At 42.4% G+C, this 20,544-nt stretch overlaps 1 protein-coding gene across 1 annotated transcript in view; it reads right to left on the bottom strand.

Moving 5' to 3' along the window:
• Positions 1 to 20,544, bottom strand: part of E2F3 (E2F transcription factor 3) — a 41,857-nt gene that overhangs the window by 9,639 nt on the left and 11,674 nt on the right. Inside the window, exon 2 of the mRNA XM_058809222.1 lies at positions 1,876 to 1,987. Within this exon, the coding sequence (XP_058665205.1) occupies positions 1,876 to 1,987 (112 nt within the window). The remainder of the gene's footprint in view (positions 1 to 1,875; positions 1,988 to 20,544) is intronic.

The following is a 20,544-nucleotide window of genomic DNA, read 5'->3' on the forward strand; positions in this document are numbered from 1 at the left end:
GGAGATTGATATAAAATAACAATTTATAATCATCATTGCTTCATAACCAAGCAATGCTCAAACTGGGACAGAGTATCTACAGCTTCTAAATTAGAAGTCAGCAAATGGCTTGGACCAATTCATGGTTTCCATGCACAAATGCTGCATCTATATACTTCACAGATGGGCTTTTAAGAGTTTAAATACTTGGATCAGAATGATGCCTAATTCTAAATGTTCAAGGCCTCTCTGTCAAGGGAAATGAGCCAGCCATTATTACAAGTCTGCTGGGCTGGTACATCTCAAACCCTTCATTTGCTTCCACTATAATGCAGGGTGGAACTTGGGCTGATTTTGGTGGTCTTTTTCATGTTTTCAAGAGTCATGCCTTACATTAAACTGCAGAAGTCAGTCAAAACTGAAAATCCCACTGAAGAGTGAACCTTTAGATTACCCTGAAATATTTTGAAGAATACAATGGCTTTTCAGTGAAAATCAAGACATTGCATCTTTGCAAAGAGAACCAGCTAGCTGCATGTCTTTGGGTAGACCCAGGACTTGTCTGCTCTAGGAAATGGAAGAATATTCATAGAAAGGCTTGGGTTGGAAGCAGAACTTAGAGATCATCTAGTTCGACCCTCCCTGCCATGGATAGGGACACCTCCCACTAGACCAGATTGCTCAGAGCCCCATCCAGCCTGGCCTTAAAACACTTCCAGGGATGAGGCACCCACAGCTTCTGTGGGCAACCTGTGCCAGTGCCTCACCACCCTGTGAGGAAAGAACTTCTTCCCAACATCTCATCTAAATCTCATTCTCATCACTTACACAACCTTGTGGATTTAGAGCAAGGGTGGTTGGTTTGACTGGGTTTTGTTTGGGGCTTAGAAAAGTGTAAGAGGATCACAGCAATAATGGCAAGAAGTGGCAGGAGTCCCACCTAAAATGGCTTGTGCTCTTCATCCCACACCAAATTCTTTGTACAGGTCTATCAATGCTGCAGCAGCATCCTGTGCACCAAACAGTACTGAATTTCTGCAAGAATCCACTTCAATTTAAAATAGGCTTCATATAGCTTAATGAAATTTAGTTTAATTAAATCAACTGTGGTTGTTTAACTCCTATGCTTTAAGTTTCTATCTTTAACTACTTTTACTTTTCCTATCTGCCTCAATAGAAACCAACAGACCGGTGAGGAAGGCCCTTTGGCATGTCTTGCTCTGACATCACTACCACTGCTGCCCCAGTCCTCTCCTTGCCTCATCTGGCTCCCTAAGTCTCCTGCTGAAACCCCCAAACAGGACAGCAGGGCCACAGCCCCCAGCTTCTGTTGCAAGAAGCCCACTGCCCAAGGCAATGCAGATGTGCAAAAATCAGTACTCAGAGCAACTAGGCAGTGGCAGTATCCAGAGTGCCATGCAGGGACAGAAGGCAGCTCAGATGCCACAAAGAGCATTTTTCATGCAGTGCTGCTGAGGCACAGCTCACATTCTTTGCAAATCCCTGCCCAGGGAAAGAAGCCCTGGCGGGCAGCTGCTGTAACTCCAGCAGCCAAGGAGGAGGCAGGCCTGATGAGCCTTGCCTAACAACTGTGCAATCCATCCCATCAGGCACCTTCATTCCTCAGCATCCACCTCTCCAAGCACCCCAGCATCACAGCCTTGGCTGAAGGGGAGGCCCTGGGCAGAGAGAATGCAGGCTGCCCAGCACGTGGCAGCCAGGAGCCTCTGCAGCCTCTTAGCAGCTCTGCAGCAACCCCTCCATGCTGCAAACCTGCTCTCCACTGCCCAGCTGCGGGGCTGAGTTTGTTGCATGCACATCTAGGTGAGGAGAGCAATAAACACACCCTAAGCTAGGTAAGGCAGACTGATGACAGCATGTTACCAGCTCCCTTACTTTTTGGACTATCTGGACTTCTTGTTGCAGCTCTTCCTTTCCCCTTTGGAGTCTTTAGTCCTTCTGCAAGATATTGGTGGCCACTTTCTCCTAGCTCCAGCCTTCGTTTTGCCTGTTAAAAAAAAATAATTAATGCATTGTTAAGAAGTATATTTCATTTTATCAAACACTATTGGGACTACAGGAAAGGCAGAGAGAGGTGAACTTTTCACACCAAGGTATCAGTACAGGTTCATAGCCCATATGCATCACAATGGAATCCAAATATTTACTGGAATCTTAAAGCAGACTTAAATATATCCCTCAAAAGCTAGGTCGATGAGGTTTTTATTTGAAAATTCAGCAATTGTTTTAGATTTGAAAAGCTGAGTGACCATTTCACAGTATATTTCAGTCTAGTCTGGACTTTCTTGAATAGGTATGAAAGATTTCAGCCCCCACTTGAGCTGTGAACATTTCATTTAAGAAAAACAAAGACAGCCTCTCAAGCATCCACATGTATGAATCCATAAAGCTACATTTCCTTTGAAAAACTTGTTATATCCATCTAAGTTTCTGCAAAAGTAGTGCTAGTGCAAGTTATATTTTTCCCTTCACTGTCTGAGAAGATGGCTTTGAGGGGACCAATAATTTCCACTACTATGAACTTCCTACATGACATGACACCAAGGGCAGCATTGGACAAGTCTTCTCCTCTGCCTCTCAAAAACTTGTCCTCATTGAAAGCACAACCACTACATTTATTTAACATTAACTAGCACATGTGCTGCCTAAATTAAAGTAAGGTGGAGCAAAAGTAGTATTAGACAAGGCCTGAAAATCTGCTAAATGTTGCATTCAGCTCAAAGGAAACACATCTTGAATAACAAAAATAGTGAATGAAACCATTAAACTTTGCAGCACACAGACAAACTGCATTGAAAACCACCACCAATATGAATTCTGTTCCTAGACAGAAACACAATATACTATCTTTGGAAACAATTCTATACCCTTCCCTGCCACTCAGGTTACTGAAATTAAATCTGGGGATACTCGTTATCCTAACAATAGAAAGCACATTACCTGGAAGACACAGGGAAAAGAACTTTTATGTCTAATCAAGTTTAGACAAATAACTGTTCCTGAAGAATGTCGTTTATTCAGTTAGGTAGAGCAATTCAGAGTACATTATTTGCTTGTTTTTTAAGATTCACCCTACGGGGCTGGATAATGTCTTGCTCCTCACTGAACCAAGACAAAACAATACGTTCTGCTTTGGAGTTGTAGACAGGTATTTCTGTTTTGTGGATTTGACTTATGCACTTTACTTTGCATCTGTGACCAACAGAAGGCTCTAAATAAAGTCATTTATATGCATTTATTTATGGATAGCTAAATAATATCTTTCTGTTGGACTCTGCTTGCAAACCTCAGACTTATTAAAAGGCAAGTTAAAGCACATGAAACTCACACAAGCCCATGGTGTAACAGCACATGTAGAGCACTCAAGCCACTCTTCTCCACATTTTGTGTGAAGGGGCATAAAATTCACTGGGGCAACAGGGCAAATCTGAACTGCATCCTTCTAACCAACACAGGCACCACACTCCCAGCAGACCACTGGTGGCACCTTCCAATAGCATTAAACACCTCTGCTCTGTTCAGCTCTGTAATCCAAGGACACAGATTCCCAAAAGGTCAAGTGTTAACAAAAGCATCCAGCTAATATAATTTAGCCAATGTAATTGGATTAAATTAAGATTACAGCTATTCCACAGAGAGAAATACATTTCACACTTTTTTATGCAAGTGTTTTTCCACCCTGAGAACTGTAACAGCAAAGGAAGGAGGGGTAAAAAGGGAACAATTCAGGGCGTGGGAAGACTAGGCCAAAGGAATACAATTAAAGATAAAAGAGAATCTCAAAACCAGGTGTGAGAAGGAGGGGCAATGCTTAAGACATAAAATCCAGAGATTTGCAGCTCTCTCCATCAGAAGAGAAACTTAGGTTTGGATTATACATCAAAACTTTTTGTCTCAACTTGTCTGCAAGACAAAAACAACAGTATTTTGCCTCTACTTTTGTGGTTAAAGACTTATATAAGTATTTTCCTGTGAACTTCAAATAATCTGAGAGAATGTAGACAGCATCCTTTGGCTGCAGAGCAGCAAAAGCCTGCCTGCATCTGCTGGGGCTGGCACAAACGCCACACTCTTGTCAGGCTCAATGCACCTACAGACACTGTAGGGCTAGTGAAAAAAATACCACATGACAGCTATCTACAAGACAGATGCTTTTTAGTTTACAAAGCATACAGCAAACCTGAGAGATATATAGAGCAAAATATTTTAGTGGAGTCTAAAAGATCCTGATTACTGACAGGCAATTTGAGGAATGTTTAATTTCTGGCCAGATGTTACACGTCACTCAGCAAGTCCTCGCTTCCCCTTCCTGTTTTACAAACTTCATAACTGATAAGATGCAGGACTGAAGTGGTGTATTCTCTCAATTTCTTCTTTCATGAATTACAGACTGAAGATTTCCTAGTGCTGTTTTGTTTGCACTAGAGATCCTTGGTGACTCACAGTTTCTCTCCCATCTCCAAAATTATTCATAGTGCCTTCTGATATCTGGCTTCTCTTCAGAAATCTCAAGATCTGTGATCAGCAGAATCACTGAGCCTCTTAAAAAAAAATCTTGATTTGAGTCACTTATTTTTCCTACAGCACTATATTCACTATTTACACTATTTATACAAATTAATACTATTTGTCCTTATTACATTACTTGATCAATCCACAACCATCTGACATGGTAAGAGGGACCTCCTAAGCTGTAACAAGCCAAAGGACACCGGCATAAAGCTTCCCAAATGACAGGAACAGATAGAAAGCAAAGGGACTAAAAATTTCTCAGTGACATGAAACCTGAGTGCAAGAAATGGGAAGTCAGATTCTTCAGGGAGACAGTGAAAGGAGCATAAAATAAAAGGAACTATGAGACAGGTAAACCACAAACTGATACTTTCCAGCAAGAGACACAAAAGTAACAGGAAAGCAAGCATCCCATTAAGCTAAACCAGATACCTACCCAACCCCTTGGTCCAGATGTAAAAATTGTGGCATCAACTGCTTTAATTCAAGTTTCTCTTCCAACACTATGAGCAATCCCTGACACAGATACAACTACAGACCCACTGTTCAGTGCAGACCACTAAAAACTGGTGGCACCTTGAGTCCTGTGTAGGTTTGCCCTTTTAGCTTCAATCCTTTTTTTTTTTTAAAGAAACCTAGATAGCTACCACAATCCACATCAGAGGCAAACACACAAGAATGTCTTTCCTAAGAACACTTGTCTCTAGAGGAAAATAGTTTACAAACTCCCAGGATAAGCTAAGTATTTTCAAGCACAGAGGACCTGATGCAATTCACTTTACAGTACTCAGTCTCATGGATTAACTTTCAAGAGGAGCTTGGAGGCTGGTTATGCTTATAGAAGAGAAGAAAAGGAGCAAGTGTAGTATTAATTAATTGACAAAAGGGGTGGAAAAGGTGCAAATGGGAAATTATAGCCCAATCCCTTCAATGGGCTGGTTTGAGTTCATGGCTACTTGAGTCTATCAGGTTGCTGACACCACCTCTTCTGCATCCTCCCTCCATCACTGCTCTCCTGGTGCAGGCAGCACCTGATTGATATGTCCTCATCAACCCCCCCAGAAAGCTGGTTCAAGAGGTCCCCACCAGCAGTAACTTAGTCCTACTCCAAAACAGAAATGATTTTTCTCCTGGGTGGCTGATGAGCCTGCACTGAGAGCTGCTGAGGAGAAGCAGTGTGACACCCACCCATGCCCCTTGGAGCATCAGACTGACATTTGAGCAGCTTCACTGTCATGTCACACAGCAATCAACTTCAGCTCTTGGGGAAAGAAACTGGCAGCAATTAGATATAAAGAAAAAATTTCAGAGTGTACCTTGTAACAGACAAGTAAAGGCTAAGCATCAGGTGAGAGCCAGCACAGGGTTTTGTCAAGATAGAGCAAGTGCCCAGGTGGGGCAGACATCAGTTTTTGAGGACTGAATCACATCCAACCAAAGCCTCAGTTACACTGAGAATTATATTTGTAAGTTTGAGGGAAGAAGCAGTAAAACACTTTTTAATTCTTTCCAGTGATAAAATCACAGAGAATAACTTTGCCAAAGTATGCACACTAGAATTGGTCCTGCTAGATGTGTGTCTCAGCTTGTTTACTGGATGCAAGTTAGTTGCACTGTTTGCAAGAGACAGACCCAAGAAAAATTACATTACCTGTGCTACCTTCTGAAAATATTTTGTCTGAAATATTGCTGCACCCATTAGGCTTCAGCAAGAACATAATGGAATGAGCTGGGCATATTCTACTACCCCAAAACTCTAAATTCAAAGTCCTTTGGCGAAGTGCAGTCAGTACATTTTCATTACAAGTGTGAAGCACCAAATTCCACTTCAAACTCCCGTCACAGCTCTTGGACCTCCCAGGCTCTGCACATCCCATCTTCATGGAGGTGCTGAGACCTACCAACATCCCCTGCTCCCCTATCAAGCATTCAAGGTGTGTTTGAGGAGCAGCAGTCTGATTTAAATACAAAAGGACAAAAGTTGATCTCAGAATGAGAACAAAAGTAACCTGGGACAAAGCCTGCTGAGATGGGGACAGAAGATAAAAACTTATTCCAAAAAAACCATGGGATGAGGAGCTGAAAAGAAACTCTACTTTATGGTCGACTGGGGTGGAAAAACAGGAAGACTGGAAACAACCAAGCATGGTAAGGAATAAATTGTTTGCATTAAGTGATAGCTGACAGTGAATTAAGCAGCAAGCAGAGAAATGTGTCTTAGGCCTCAGCTGTGGGTGTCTCAGAGCTAGCAGTAAGATGGGCAAGTTGAGCAAGGGACAATGACTAAGCCTGGCGTAGTCTCTAGAAGATATTACAATTGCTAGGGGCAGATAAAATGGCAGCTTTTCTGTATTTTACCACAAGGGTGATATTACTGGGGAGGGGATGCAAGCCTTTCCAGCGAGCACAGATAAATTTTGACCGCAGCAAGGAATCCATAGCATAGGTTGTCTACCAATCCCCACACACTTTGCACAGGCTTTCTTCTACATTTTCTAAATTGAGCAGTCACTAAAAAATATAATTTAAAAGCTGAGGTTCTGGAGGCATGAACTCTAGAAAGCTGTTCCAGAGGTCAGGAGCTGCAGAGAAGAAAGCAAATATATTACATGAAAGGGTAAATTAGACTAGAGCTTGATGAGGAAGGAATACAGGAGAGGAAGTAAAGGAAAAAAGACACCTTGGGGAGAATGCAGAGAAATATTCATACACTAAGGAAACGTCTCCAATGAATGAAGGGATACAGGCTGAGCATTCAGAACACACTCACATGAAAAAACCCAGGTATGTGGAGAGCTGTGAGTGTCTGCCAGAGGGCTGCACCCAGCTGAGGGCACGGCAAACATTTGGGAAGACTGGAAAACAGGGAGAGGCACAGAGAGGAAAGCAGAGGAGCTCTCAGTAGGGAAGGGGCTCAGCTCTGCTGGTCAGCTCACAAGCAAAGGAACACCCCAGGTCAGCAAAAAGATGCAAGAGAAGCTTCAGAGTTCCTGCCTTCAAACTCCTACTGACAACTCATTTCATACCCCCTGCCTCACTTCTCAGCAGAAATAAACTTGCAGTTCAAACTCCTGGAAAGGAGAGGGATTTCCATCTTCCATGAAGAAATATTTACCTCAGTGGTCTACACACAGATAGCAGTAATTTGTACCATACTAACCCCAGCTTCAGTAGTTTATTCTGACAGGGTAAAACATTTAAGAGGTTTCAGGAAGGAATAAGAAAATAAAGAAATAACTGGGAATTAAACTATTTGCACATAAAAGACAATAAAGCATGTCCTTAAAAGGAAAGTTCTGTAAGTCCTCTCAAGTCTTCCCAAAGTATTTTTTCCTTATGGAAAGCAGGCAGTCCCATACAGAGGAACAAGAGGAACAAGACCAGGAATGGCACTTTTAATGAAAACATGACCTCAAAATTCTGTTTTACTCATGGCCATTCATAATACTGAAGTAAAAGAACACAAAAAGATATATAAAAATAGTGCCTTGAAAACTGAATATATTGTATAATCAACATAAAGCAGAAATAAATAATTTCAGGAATCTGATATAACAGCTACTTATTCATCAGAATAAGCAGCTTGTATTTAAAGTAAAATTTAAAAAATCTTTCTAAAGCAAATGAAAACAGTTTACAGAAATCATCCTCATCATTCTAATCCAACAAAAAAGCCTGAAATTGTCTCCTTATAAAACAGCAATTGTATATAAAAAAGGACCAAAAAGTACTTTCTACTATAGCAATTTCTGTTACCTGAGCTATCCCCTTTTCTAGCTTATTATAGTTTTGATTGAGGGAAATTCTTCTCTAGATCTTATATTGAAGTTATTAATTAAGCTACAGTCAATTTTTTTTTACTGTAGATAATTATTAAAAGAAAATCCCTTTCATATGTCTTAATTTGGTTTATAATTCAATAAGAATCACATCACAATCACCAAATAAGTGACACTCTGATAACACGCAGCCCTCCCCCATTAGGTATTTGACAGGCTGGAGGCTGATGTTACTCTGGTGAAGTTTCTTTCAAGGCCTAATTAAACCATCCAATTTCTATCAATTTCCCATTTTCATTATTCCCTCAGAAGTATCCAAGAGCCAAGGAAGCCATGAACTGTAAGCACTTATAGATGAAACCACACAACTTTTATTTAGCTCCAAAAAGTTAAAATGTGGGTGGCCAACTTTCAGCGGCAAATTCTTGTTTGAAAGTGGGACCCAAGACAGAGGCCAGAGGAACCGAGCGGCGGGCTCTCCCTTCTCAGGATGAATGTGCAGGAAGAAGCAATGCAAGTGCCATGAGTGCCTCCCAGTTGTTGCTGCAGAACATCCCACAAAGCCATTTCTAACACCCACAGAAAGGAATCCATCAGCTTCCAGGCACGCTCAGCGCTCCCACGCTAGCGGCGCTGCGCATCAGTGCCGCCCCAACGAGGCCCTTCACGCTCTCATCCCCAGCCTGGCTGAACTGAACATCTTCAGCTGCTTTTAAATGAAACACAATGGCCCCAACCAAATCAAGAAAGTACTGAAATGTAGCAATGAAAAATGGTGGTTTCTCCCTACACCTGCACAGCGGGTCATTTTTACTGAAGCAGGATTATAATCTTAATGTACTAATTACCTTTGATTTTCATCCTGATATCTCATGTGACCTGGCCTGCCCTCTGGTCACATTATCTCATAGTCACTAATGCTAATATCATTCTGACACCAAAGTAAGTGGCCAGCCCTGTTTGACATCCCTAGGCTCATAGGTCTACTGGAATGCCATGGGATCAGCCCCACAGCCCACCAGACCTGCCCTCAGTACAGTACAGTAGCCAGTGGCAAAACGTGCAGCTTATCTTGTTTTCCTACTCTGCTGCAGTACTTCGTATTTTCTTTGCACTAAAAGAGGAAGGACATTACAACGGTTGTGCAAGACATAAACCAAAGCACAAGCCACGTTTCTGGCCTCAAACCAAGAGAACTACACCTATGCTGCATAGGAAATGAATCATCTGAGATCTTTCTTATTGCAGTTTTTCCACCAAATACGAAACAATTACTTCTTACTGGAAGCAATGGCTTTGCACTGCACTAAGGTTGAAAGCTCCAGTTACCACTTCATGTTGAAATATGAATAGTTGTTTTCAGGAAACTGCACCCAATTTTCATCTCAACTGCTGAACTGCCCAAGGTGAGGAGCACCTGTGTCTCTGGACAGTCTGAAACACCTCCATGCAAGCCCCTGATCCCAACAGCTGCCAGGGGCTGAGCTGCACCTGCCTGGTTAAGGTGGAAGCTGTGGAGAAAAAACTTCCAGAAAATGCAATGACAAACACCCAACGCTCACACAAAGGAGTGCGGCCAGACTAACCAGCATCTGGGATGTGGAATCCTGGCCACAGATTTTTGGGGGTGTGGCTGGATGCAGTGGGATCGTTCCCCTCCCATTTCATGGAAAGCATGGCCTGGGCCTTGGTGGTAAGGCTGGATCTGTCACTAGCAGGCTCTGATGCCATCCTACAAACTGGTGTCAAAGTTCCCAGCCCATTTGCCCACTCCATTCCCAAAGATGCCACCTCAGCAAGGCTGCTGCCTCCAGAGCAGAGCTTGGGGATTTTCAGTTGTGGTTCACATCAGTGATTTCTCACCATGCACATCCTTTGAAGAAAACAAGATTGTCACAGAACAGGCTGGTGCTGAACTTGCAAACTCATGGCAAGCAGCTGGGCAGGTGGAGGGGGGAACATGATGGGACACAAACACAAAGGGGACAGGATGTGACAGCAGACCAGCCATGTAAGAGACTTCTTGGTCTAATTTCTTTGTATTGCATTTATATGTAACAGTTCCACCTACACAAGTCCACTTTTGATGCTACCCATTGAGATCAAAGCAAGCCAAATAAGGAAGTGATAGTTCAATTCACATGGTGTGTGATAGGGCACAACATCTCAGTGTGGCTTCAGAGCTGCTTACAGTGTTTCAGCCCTTCAGGAGACTTTCAGCCTCCCGAATAGCAAAGCTAAAGTTGAACAGGACCAAGGGAAGGAAATCTTTCCTATCATTTTACAGCTGATCCCAAAGAAAAACCATTGCAAAGCAAATCAGTCTCAAAATACATCCTAGAGATATTTCTTCTTTTGCATCTAAGGATTATTTTTTATTTTAAATGTCATTAACTTCAAAATAAGATTGCAATTGGATTTGTTTCACTGAGTGGCTTCCATTCTAAGTGTAGAAATTAGCACAGCTACTTAGAAAAGAAAAACTTTTGAACATTGTCTGTTGTCTGCCAAATTGTCTATTAAACAAACAGGCCCTGAGACTGGGGGAGGAAGGACACTGAGAGCTGGAGAATATAATAGGATGAACTTCCTGGTAGGAAATTCCAGTAAATGCCACGGAGCATTAGATAAACAGGCTAAAAATTAATAGCAGCATTCCAAGCTCATATATTGACATAGGAATGAGGAAAAGTGTTATTCCTCACTTACAAAATGTACAGAAGACAGCGATAAATCTCCCTATGAGGATTTAAATAATAAGACTGCATACATACAAAGTGAAAAGTGAGGAGAAAGAGGAGCACTTACAAAGCCACACCAGTGCTACTGCAGTGTAGGTGCTCTGTAATGGTGCAAGATTGGACTTGCTTTACAAAGTTCGCTCACTAAACTGCCTGCTTAAGCTACAGCATCTTAAGCTTTGTTTTCCTTGGATACAGGATACCTACAAGAGAGGACAACTGTGGAATTTCACAAATGAAATTTCTGGAGTGCAAGTTTTCGTGTCTACACGTGTCTGCCGTTCGTGATGTCCCACCCTGGCACCCCAAACCTTTCTGTGCTCCACACAAAACACCCATACCAAGTTACATCACAGCAGTGCCATGGGACTGCATCACTTGACTCACTGAGAGGTGATTCACTGGGAACCAACAAACTTGTACATTCTTTCAAAAATTAACGATTCTAAGGATACGTATGTAAACACTTCAGAAACTACAGAGAGCTACAAACTAGAAGGTAACAAGTTTTGAAAACTCAGGTGCACATGAGCATTAGTGCTGGGTATTCACATCACCAAAGCAGATGAATCCTTCGTTAAAAAAGGTCAACACCAATCCCGACTCCATATTTTTAATTCACTGCCAGAGGTACAATGGCTCTTACATCTATCAACTTTTTCAATTAATTTAACTAGTAATGAGAAGTCAGATCTTAAGCAGCAAAACTTTTTATTCTGAAGTACTTTCTTAAACCAGTTCCACCCAAGTATAAAAGCATACAGCAGGATTCCCCAAAAGTAATAAATGGACTTTGAATCCATTTAGGGTGATAAAAATATTATCTAGTTTCCAAAGGTCACTGTGAAAGTTGACAAAAAACATTCAGAAGATCCAGGCAACATGCAATGATTTGCATTTACAGAATCAGACAATGAGAAATAATGTGGGGTCCTAAGCATTTACTGTAGCACAGGATAGTTCTGTACATTACGTAAATTGTGAATGTTGGTTCACTTTAAGGAGTCTCAACATTGTTCTAACAGGTTAACCCTGATAAGTTATCCTTGCACCTACAAGTAACCATAATGCTGACTTTGCCCAAGATATCGATTTATCGTTCTCAACTTAATTAAGTATCGTTTCAAAAATTAAATTACCAGCATTGTATAAAAAAAAATCCTTACATAACCTTCATGAAGTTAACACAATAACCACTTCCACATACCAAACCTCAGAGTAACAAAAATAAATAACAAGTGCCTAAGAAACAGGAAAACATGGTTTACATATCCAAAAGCAGCTATTCCCAAAAGCAGTCAGAAAGGAGGCTCCAGATTAGCAGAAAGTCACAGAAATAGATAAAAGATTATAAGAGAGCAAGGGTGATAATCACAGATAGCTGGGCCCTAAAGACCCCAGTGATGACTGACAGCCTCCTCCACCCTAGATCCAGAGCTGGTACTGCCATCACAAGGCTTCTCTTCACAACACATTTCTTTGACTGCAAACTGAACTTGGTTTTCTCCTAGCCTGGGTTGCTAAACTCTAGAAACTGATGACTTCCTCCCTCCCCACATCAAGGTAGGCAGCAGCTCCATTTAGTTTTAGTGCACAGGTCAGTTTGGCCACAGTTTACATGGCTGAAATGGCACAGAGATAGGCAAGTTCCTGATGCTTTAAATGCTGTGTAATGTCACAAAGAACAACTAATTCACTGAGCTTTCACTGTGATGCACATTCTACCTTGGCAGTCTTTTATCAATCCATCAGTAACACCATGGAGCAGAACAACCTGAGCGTGCTGGCAAAATGACAACAAACTGATTTCAAATAGGAAGCTTTGCTTATTCCCATTGACAGAGAGGGAATAAAAAGAAGACAAGATGGCAGCAGGCCTTAAATGAAGTGAATGAGTGTTGGTAGACTAAATAATTTTCTTTTTCACATTTAGGAAAATTCTGTCATGTGCAGGACAATCTAAAACAACTGATGCAACAGCCTAATTTACAAGACAACAACCAAAACAGATGATTTTCCTGGGAGTCACAGGTAATGAATTTATAAGGGAAAAGACATTAAAGATTACATTGGATATTTTCAAAAAGTATCCCTTTTGGCTTTGGTGAAGCAGAACATCTTCAGTCATACAGTCAAACAAGAACTTTAACCTATGCAAAAACTGACCCACACCAGAGACAATCTGTCCCTTCTACTTTGTCTTCTTTACAATGTATTTCTAAACTAAACACCTTGAGATGACTTCTCCAGAAAAATTAGTAGCACTCTGAAGTCTCAAATTTTAAAATGAAGTGAATTTGCATTTTTCTCTCTAATCTACACTTTGATGAAAGAAAAGAATCTGACTTTCTAATATCACCTCCTACGTATTACAGACCCTAGCTGCTGTGCTATTGTAGCCAAGGATAAGAATGCAATTTTAGAATCTTTGTTATGAAAATGAAATGAACAAGCACCTGTCAGGAAGTACCATAAACACAGTTGCTCCCACCAAAAAGCAAGTAGAAGGATTTGCTAACCTCAAGGCTTTTCAGAGTTGAAATTACAGAGCATAACTCTACAGAGAAATTACAGCAAAACAGTCACTGTGTCAAAACTGAAAGGTATAAACTCATTATTTTCCCCTCACTTAAAAAAATCCAATTTCCAATTTGAGTTTGCATTGTTTAAGCTTTCAATATTAATTCATCCATGTGCTAAAGTTCAACAACTTAAGAAGTCCTTTAACACCAGAATCATCTCAGGGACTGGCTGAGGTGGGAAAGCACCTCTGGAGATCATCTAGTCCACCTGCCACTGCTCAAAGAGAATGCAACTAGAACAGAATGCTCAGAGCTGTATTCAGTTGAATTTTTAATATGGCCAGTGAATGCAACTCCACAGCCTAAGGGAGCTGTTCCAGCACACCTCTGTTGTATCATCTTCTGTTTAAATGGACTTTCTTTATTACAACTTTTGCCCATTGCCTTTTATCCTGTCACTGGCCACCAGTGAGTATAGCCTGTCTCCATTTTCCTCACTCTTTCCCATCATGTGTTTAAACACCTCCAGGCTCAATAGTCCCATCTCTCTCAGCCTCTTCTTCTATATGAGATGCTCTGAGGCTTTAACCACATTCATAGCCCCTCACTGGACCTGCTGCAGTATGTCCATGTCCCCTCACAATGGGGAGCCCAGAACCAGACCCAGCATGTCAGCTGTGTCTCACCAGGGCTGAGCAGAGGGAAAGGATCTTCTCACTCTGCAGAGCTGCTTTACAGCAGGTTTGTCCCAGCCCATGCTGGTACCTGGAATTATTCTTCTGCAGAAGCAGAACTTTGCCCTTCCTTTTGCTGAACTTCATGAGGTTCCTGTCAGCCCTTTCCTCAAGCCTGTCTAAGTCCCTCTGGACAGCAGCGCAACCATCACCTGTATCAACTACCCCCCCAATTCCGTATCTCCTTAGCAGTCAAGTCACTCCTTAATATTAATTTCATAAGGAAAACATTGCTTAAGTAAATGCACTGAAGGGCATTTTCTTCAGACCTCAAATAATTCATGCTGTCCTGTTTAACAGCATCTTCTGATTTCAATATCTTTCCTTTACAAATCCTAGCACGGAATCACATTGTGTCATTTCAGGTATCAGTCACACCAAAACTGTTGACTGAGGCAAAAGTATCCCCACTCTTGTTCATTTTTTTGTACATGCCAGGATGCAAGCCTCAGTGCCATTGCCTCTCAGCCTTGTGCTGGAAGCTGGTGTGCAGTTGCTTGCCCACTACAGGCTTCTGAGAAGTGCTGCTTTCCAGGATACAGGCCCCCTTTCATAAGGCATGGCTTGCATTCCCTGTGCTCTGGCATACAACTTTGCCTTTGGCCGTGCTAAAGACACAGTGTGTCTGAACGTGCCTACAGAGCAAGTTGTGAGGGCTCCATTATCATCGCCCATTCTGCTGGCAATTACTATCAGTAACAGTTTTTTTGTTTACTTCTGCGACAACGATGAAAGCACTCCGTAGTATTGGGATTAGGGAAAATACTCACTGGAATCAATCAAAAGGACCCTTTTCCTGCCACTCAGCCAATTTTTTAAACCAATTTCACATTGAGAGTTACTTTTGTTAATCAAAATGCTTTACAAAATTAAATGTATTTTCTATCAGCCTCACTGACATGCCGGACTGCTGTAGCTTTGTTAACTTCCAGCTTTCGGCAGGAGAAGAAGGGTGAAGGTAGGAAGAGCTGGCAGTGGGATACTGCTGGTAAACACTTTTGGAAACACCACAGGCACTCTTTGCAGTGCTGCAGACAGAAGAACTCCATCCTCATAACTGCACACTACTACTTAAACCCTACAGAGAGATTTATTTCAAGACTATTGACCATCCCAAGTATTCTGAAAGTTTTACAGGCACAGGCACAAGGCTGGAAGAGCAGAACATTAGCAGAGGGACAAAGAGAAAACACCTGGATTGAAAGCAGAAATTTGTGGATCTATTCACGAGCTTTAATTTCCATTGATTGTAGCCTAAAGTCATGAGAAAGTCCATTTAGCTTCTTGTACTGTGGCCTTCCTCCTCTTTCCCTTTCTGCTACCTGTCCTGCTGTATAACCATGCAGCTATTAGAACTATCCTGTAGGCTAAATGGGATTTTCCAGAAGCCTGGGGAAGTCTTCCAGTGGAATCTAGCACTAAAATATCACCTTATAAAGGCTGCACTAAAAATTCCTTTCTTTAAATAACTTTGAAGAGAGAAGAAATCTATCTACTCAATTCAGGCCCATGGATTCCTTCCCAAACATACCTTAATCTGTTCAGAAGATAAATGACCATACAGTTTAATTGTGCCTTCTTCACAGAAGCAATAACTTTCTCTCTTATGATCACTACACCTTGATCCTTTTCATTTTCAAATGCAGTCCCACTTATGAGTCATCTTTCCCTCCTCTCACACACACTTTTCAGTCTCTCCTCTTCATCCTTTTCCTCTTGTTTTAGTAAAAGCTGTAGGTAGGGTGAACTAAAATAGCAAGTTGCACAACTGGACATGAGACATCATTAAATTTAGATCAAATAAACCCTTCAAAAGTACACGAGAGCTTTCCTTCCAGACAGATTTATAAAAGCTACATATAATTATGGAAAGGAATAAGAATAAAAATAGCCTGTGGACGATGCCCTCTCGCAACAATATATGGATAGGAAGGAGGACAGCCTTGTTCTCTTAGAAGCAGGAGGAAAGGTAACTTGAGGCAGCCGTGGGAAGCTCCCACAGCCTGTAGGCTTGCTAGATTGCTAAAAATCCCTAAGCATGATAGATTCCCATAGAAACCCTCATTTCCTACACTAATTGTTTTCCCAATCCTAATTCCAAACTATAATCAAACAGTAAAGCTAAGATTACCCCAGAAAACTTGACTACATCTCACTATCTGGGACTGCAAGTTCTTATCCAAGCTAAAGCAAAGACAGTCTTGGACAAAACCCGCTTTCCCAGTCATTGGTTTGTCTTGGAAGTCTAAAATTCAAGAAAACACAAAAACCTGTTGTCTTGCCTTGACATCCATAACTCCTACCCTTTCAACAGGCACTGCTGATGATAGCAGCAAGAGTCGTCTTACTCCCGAATTTCCTCCCATGCTGTGCACTGGCAAGGAGCCCTCACGCACTCTGTCCCCACTTGGAGCGAGTTCTGCAGCCCGGTCCTACGCTTTCCACCGCAAACTGGAAATTTCGTGTCACTTCAGGTAAATACATTTTATTGAATTAAATGCAAGAAAGTAAATATGGCAGAGTTACAGCGCTCCTTGTGTAAAACACTGACTTCCAAGATAAACAGGAATGCTGCACATCTTTCGCCTACTGCTATCCTGCAAGCGTTTCAATGCACAATGGTGCTAAAGAAATCGGGAGAAAGATGGAAATCCTGGCAGCTGCTGAGGGGAGAACTGAGGCTACTGGCAGTGGGCAGCATGTGTAAGGATCGAGAGATAAACACATCAGACCTTTTTCACAAGTAATCAATAACAAAATAGTTATGTTTGAAAACAGACAACAGATTAAAGTGAAACTCTTATTTCACAGCCCTGTGAGTTACAGGCTGTCTCCAGAGTTAGTTCTGCACTAGCTGAGTTTGTGGTGGAGGTTTACTTACAATAACAATGACACACCTTCTTTTAAGCCAAAGCTGAAATTCAGCAGTATATTCTGGTCACAAAGGCAGAATTCTGCCATAGCATGGAATAAGCAGGGCCCTGGATGCACTCGCTGCCATGCAGGCTGGCTCCACATTGACATTCAAGGGCCAGAAAGGAGACTTTGCTATGAGAGCAGTCACGAAACTCAACCTTCCTTGGCCAACTTTGCATGTGACTGGTATTCATTACCACCCCTCTAACCAGAAGCCCTATGAGCCTTCCCACCTTCATAAGCTACACAAGACCCTTGGCTGCAGCAGCTGTTGACTGTAAAAGACACCCCAGTTGCTATCTCCAAGGATTCTGTGATCTTTCATGGAAGACAACTCCTTTACTTTCACCTATTAACAATCAGTCACATTAAAGCCCTGTTTAGAGCTGTACCTGTCAAACTGTACTTGCCAGAGCAGCACAGCCAGTCTTTCCTCTAGAGGTGTACCCTGACAGCAGCAATTGCTGAGAAGGCCTCCAGTACTGCAAGCTCACTATGTACATAACTTCTAGGCACAAATTACATTTTATCTTCACCTGCTTCAGTGCCAGCCATCAGACTGTAATTAAATTGCAGGTAGCCTGGGAGCCTCAGTCAGGGATGGGAAGACAACTATATGAGGCATTTTGCAAACAGCACTGAGCAGATTCCCAGTTTAAGCAAATATGGCTTTCCTCCATGAACTGAGGATGTTTTCTGCCATAGTTACTCCTCCATGTGCTCACAAACCCACTATACTGCCACCAAGCCCTTCAAAGCTGGGGATGGGGAGAGCATGTGAGCTCCCTCCAGCCCTTGGGCACTGCTGGCAGGCTGGGGCAGCTGCATACCCTCGGTAACCCAAGCAGAGAGCAGTGGCACAAAAGCTGCCTATTTCTTTGCACAATCATCTGCTAGGCTTTCATTCTGCACAACTCCACTGGCTTCTAGGAGATGCGGAGGTCACACACTCAGCGAGGCTCTTGGTCTGCTGCCACTCCAAGCAAGCGTCCTGTGTGTGGGGAGAGGGCACGGCCGGGGGCAACCTCTGCCAGCCACCTCCATCCTAACCCGCGGCCAGCTGGGCCAGGGAGCTCCCTGTGCTGAAAACTAATCACCCAGCCAGTGTTAGCTTTCAGCTGGAGCAGTCCCCGGCCTGACAAACACAGAGGTACGAGGGCAGGCGCCAAAGCAGGGAGGGAGGGAGGGCAGCGTGACCCTATTTGTGTCATGGCACAAATTTGGATCATGGCTGCAAGTTGACTCTGAAACCACATCCCCAAAGGGTCTCCCACAATGGTTCCAGGAAATCCCCTCTGTCATGGGAAGAACAGTAGCACAGACCTGGTTCCTAAGTCATCCTTTCCCTTCCTATCCCATGAGGCAATTAAGTCTACTCTGCCTATGAGAGGATTACATTTCATGTCCAAGAATGTGCAGATAGAAACAGCAGGATATTTCAGTGTCCAAGACAGAACCATTCTCGTGCTGCTGAACTGAATAAATACAGCATTTTGGTCTAGGGCACAATGGTGAGGACCAATGGGAAGACCTCTATCCCTCAATAACCTCCTGCAGAAACCCATCATGACTGAATCGCTTTGCATTTCAATTCCTGCATGAAGCTAGTGACCACCTGAAGGATCTTGACATGGCATTTAATCCTCTTCTCCATGTTACTGTCTTCAGAAATACACAGCAGTTTACCAAGCAGCACAACTGCTTAACAGCATGTGACTATTTAAAATGCTGAAAGCAATTCTTATCATATCTACCCTAAAAGAGTATCCTCAAAGTGTAACAAGGAAACTGGAACTATCAGTTAGTAATATTATCGCTCTTCCCTCACAACAGAAAACAAGGAGAAAAAAGCTAATCAAATACTACCACCTTTCTTCCCCTCTGCTATTGCTTCTGCTAACATTGACCACATTTGTGGTTAAATGCAGGGAGTCAAACTTCCTATAAGCAGTGTTGTTATGGTTCCAGATTTCCACTGTGGTTCAGCTGTATCACAGCTCTGGAAAGGCAAACTGGCACGTGCTCAAACCGCCACCTTCCCTTAGTAGGGTGAAAAAATTCCATATTGTGATTCTAAACGTTTCTTTACCTGAACCACCTCACTGGCCTGTCTTCTAAAATTAAAGACCTTAATAGTGAGCTTAAGAAAACACTTTGTTGAAATTGATCTTCTGGATAAAAATGCTTAGTGAAAATACCGATGCAATTTCATCACGCTACAGGCGATGCACGCAGCCAGTTAAAATGTACCTTCCCTTTGAGACAACACTTCTAATTCAGGGTTCTGGCTGGGAAGATCACTGCACCTGATCCATGCTGGGGCCCATGCCCACGCAGTCATGGAGAGGCACTCAAAGACGAGCCAGAGAGACAATGAGGACAAAAAGCACCATCTCTCAGGGAGAGGTGAAGTACTTGTAGAAGGCATTGGCATCACTCTGAAGCAGAAGGAACAATACATTTTCATATGATTTGATCAACACTAACCAAAGAATCTGGGCTAAATCTGGACAAAGAATCTGACATCAGCTTTTCAGGAGGAAAGCAAACCTTCCAGGACCATTACAGGCAGGCAGGCAATTCCTAATCTTCTAGGCATGGCACCCTTGCACTTTCAGCAGGAAAGCTGGGGTAGCTCTGGTGAGCAAGCACATTTGCTGGGATCTTTATGCCACCCCTCTTACACCACTGCACTATTACACAAATTTCCAAATCTGTTAGCTTTTTCCACTTCAACAAGGTGTTGCCATCCAACAAGTCAATAAGGCAAGCTCAAGTATCTGATATTTTTAGCTAGATATACTATAGCACCTCACAGATGCCTCAAGATTTCTCCCTGCAAGGTCTTGAAGGCAATTCCCCCCTTCTCTGCTGCTGGTTGAACAGAGTTTGGGACCTGCTCTCCACATGCTAAGTCAACTGAGCTTTTTAAACAGCTGGGAAAGCCACATTTATCTACTTGAAATGAACCACAGATATAATCCCAGTCCAGTACAACTGGGGCAGCTGCCTCACCTTGGAGGAAGTAAGGAAGTGGTTTGAAACTGGCATTGAGGCCATCAAAAGAGTGAAAGGGTAGTCAAAAAAGCCCCCAAACTGCACAAATCTTAAAGGGGAAAGAAAAAGACTGAAATTCTGATAATTTCTTACTGAAAACACAATGGTAACTCTTGATTCACTTCAAAAGAGAAAGACCTGATTTTGGCCTTAGAGAAAGGAGTCCATCTTAGTCTTTGCATTGCAGAGGAGAACAATCACATTTTTGCTTGCTCTGACTTATTGCTACATTGATTATTCTCCAGGACTAGGAAAGAGGGAGAAAGGAGGCAGATTGTAATCA

Source organism: Ammospiza caudacuta, chromosome 1 (genome assembly GCF_027887145.1).
Source record: "Ammospiza caudacuta isolate bAmmCau1 chromosome 1, bAmmCau1.pri, whole genome shotgun sequence".
Lineage (NCBI taxonomy): Eukaryota > Metazoa > Chordata > Aves > Passeriformes > Passerellidae > Ammospiza > Ammospiza caudacuta.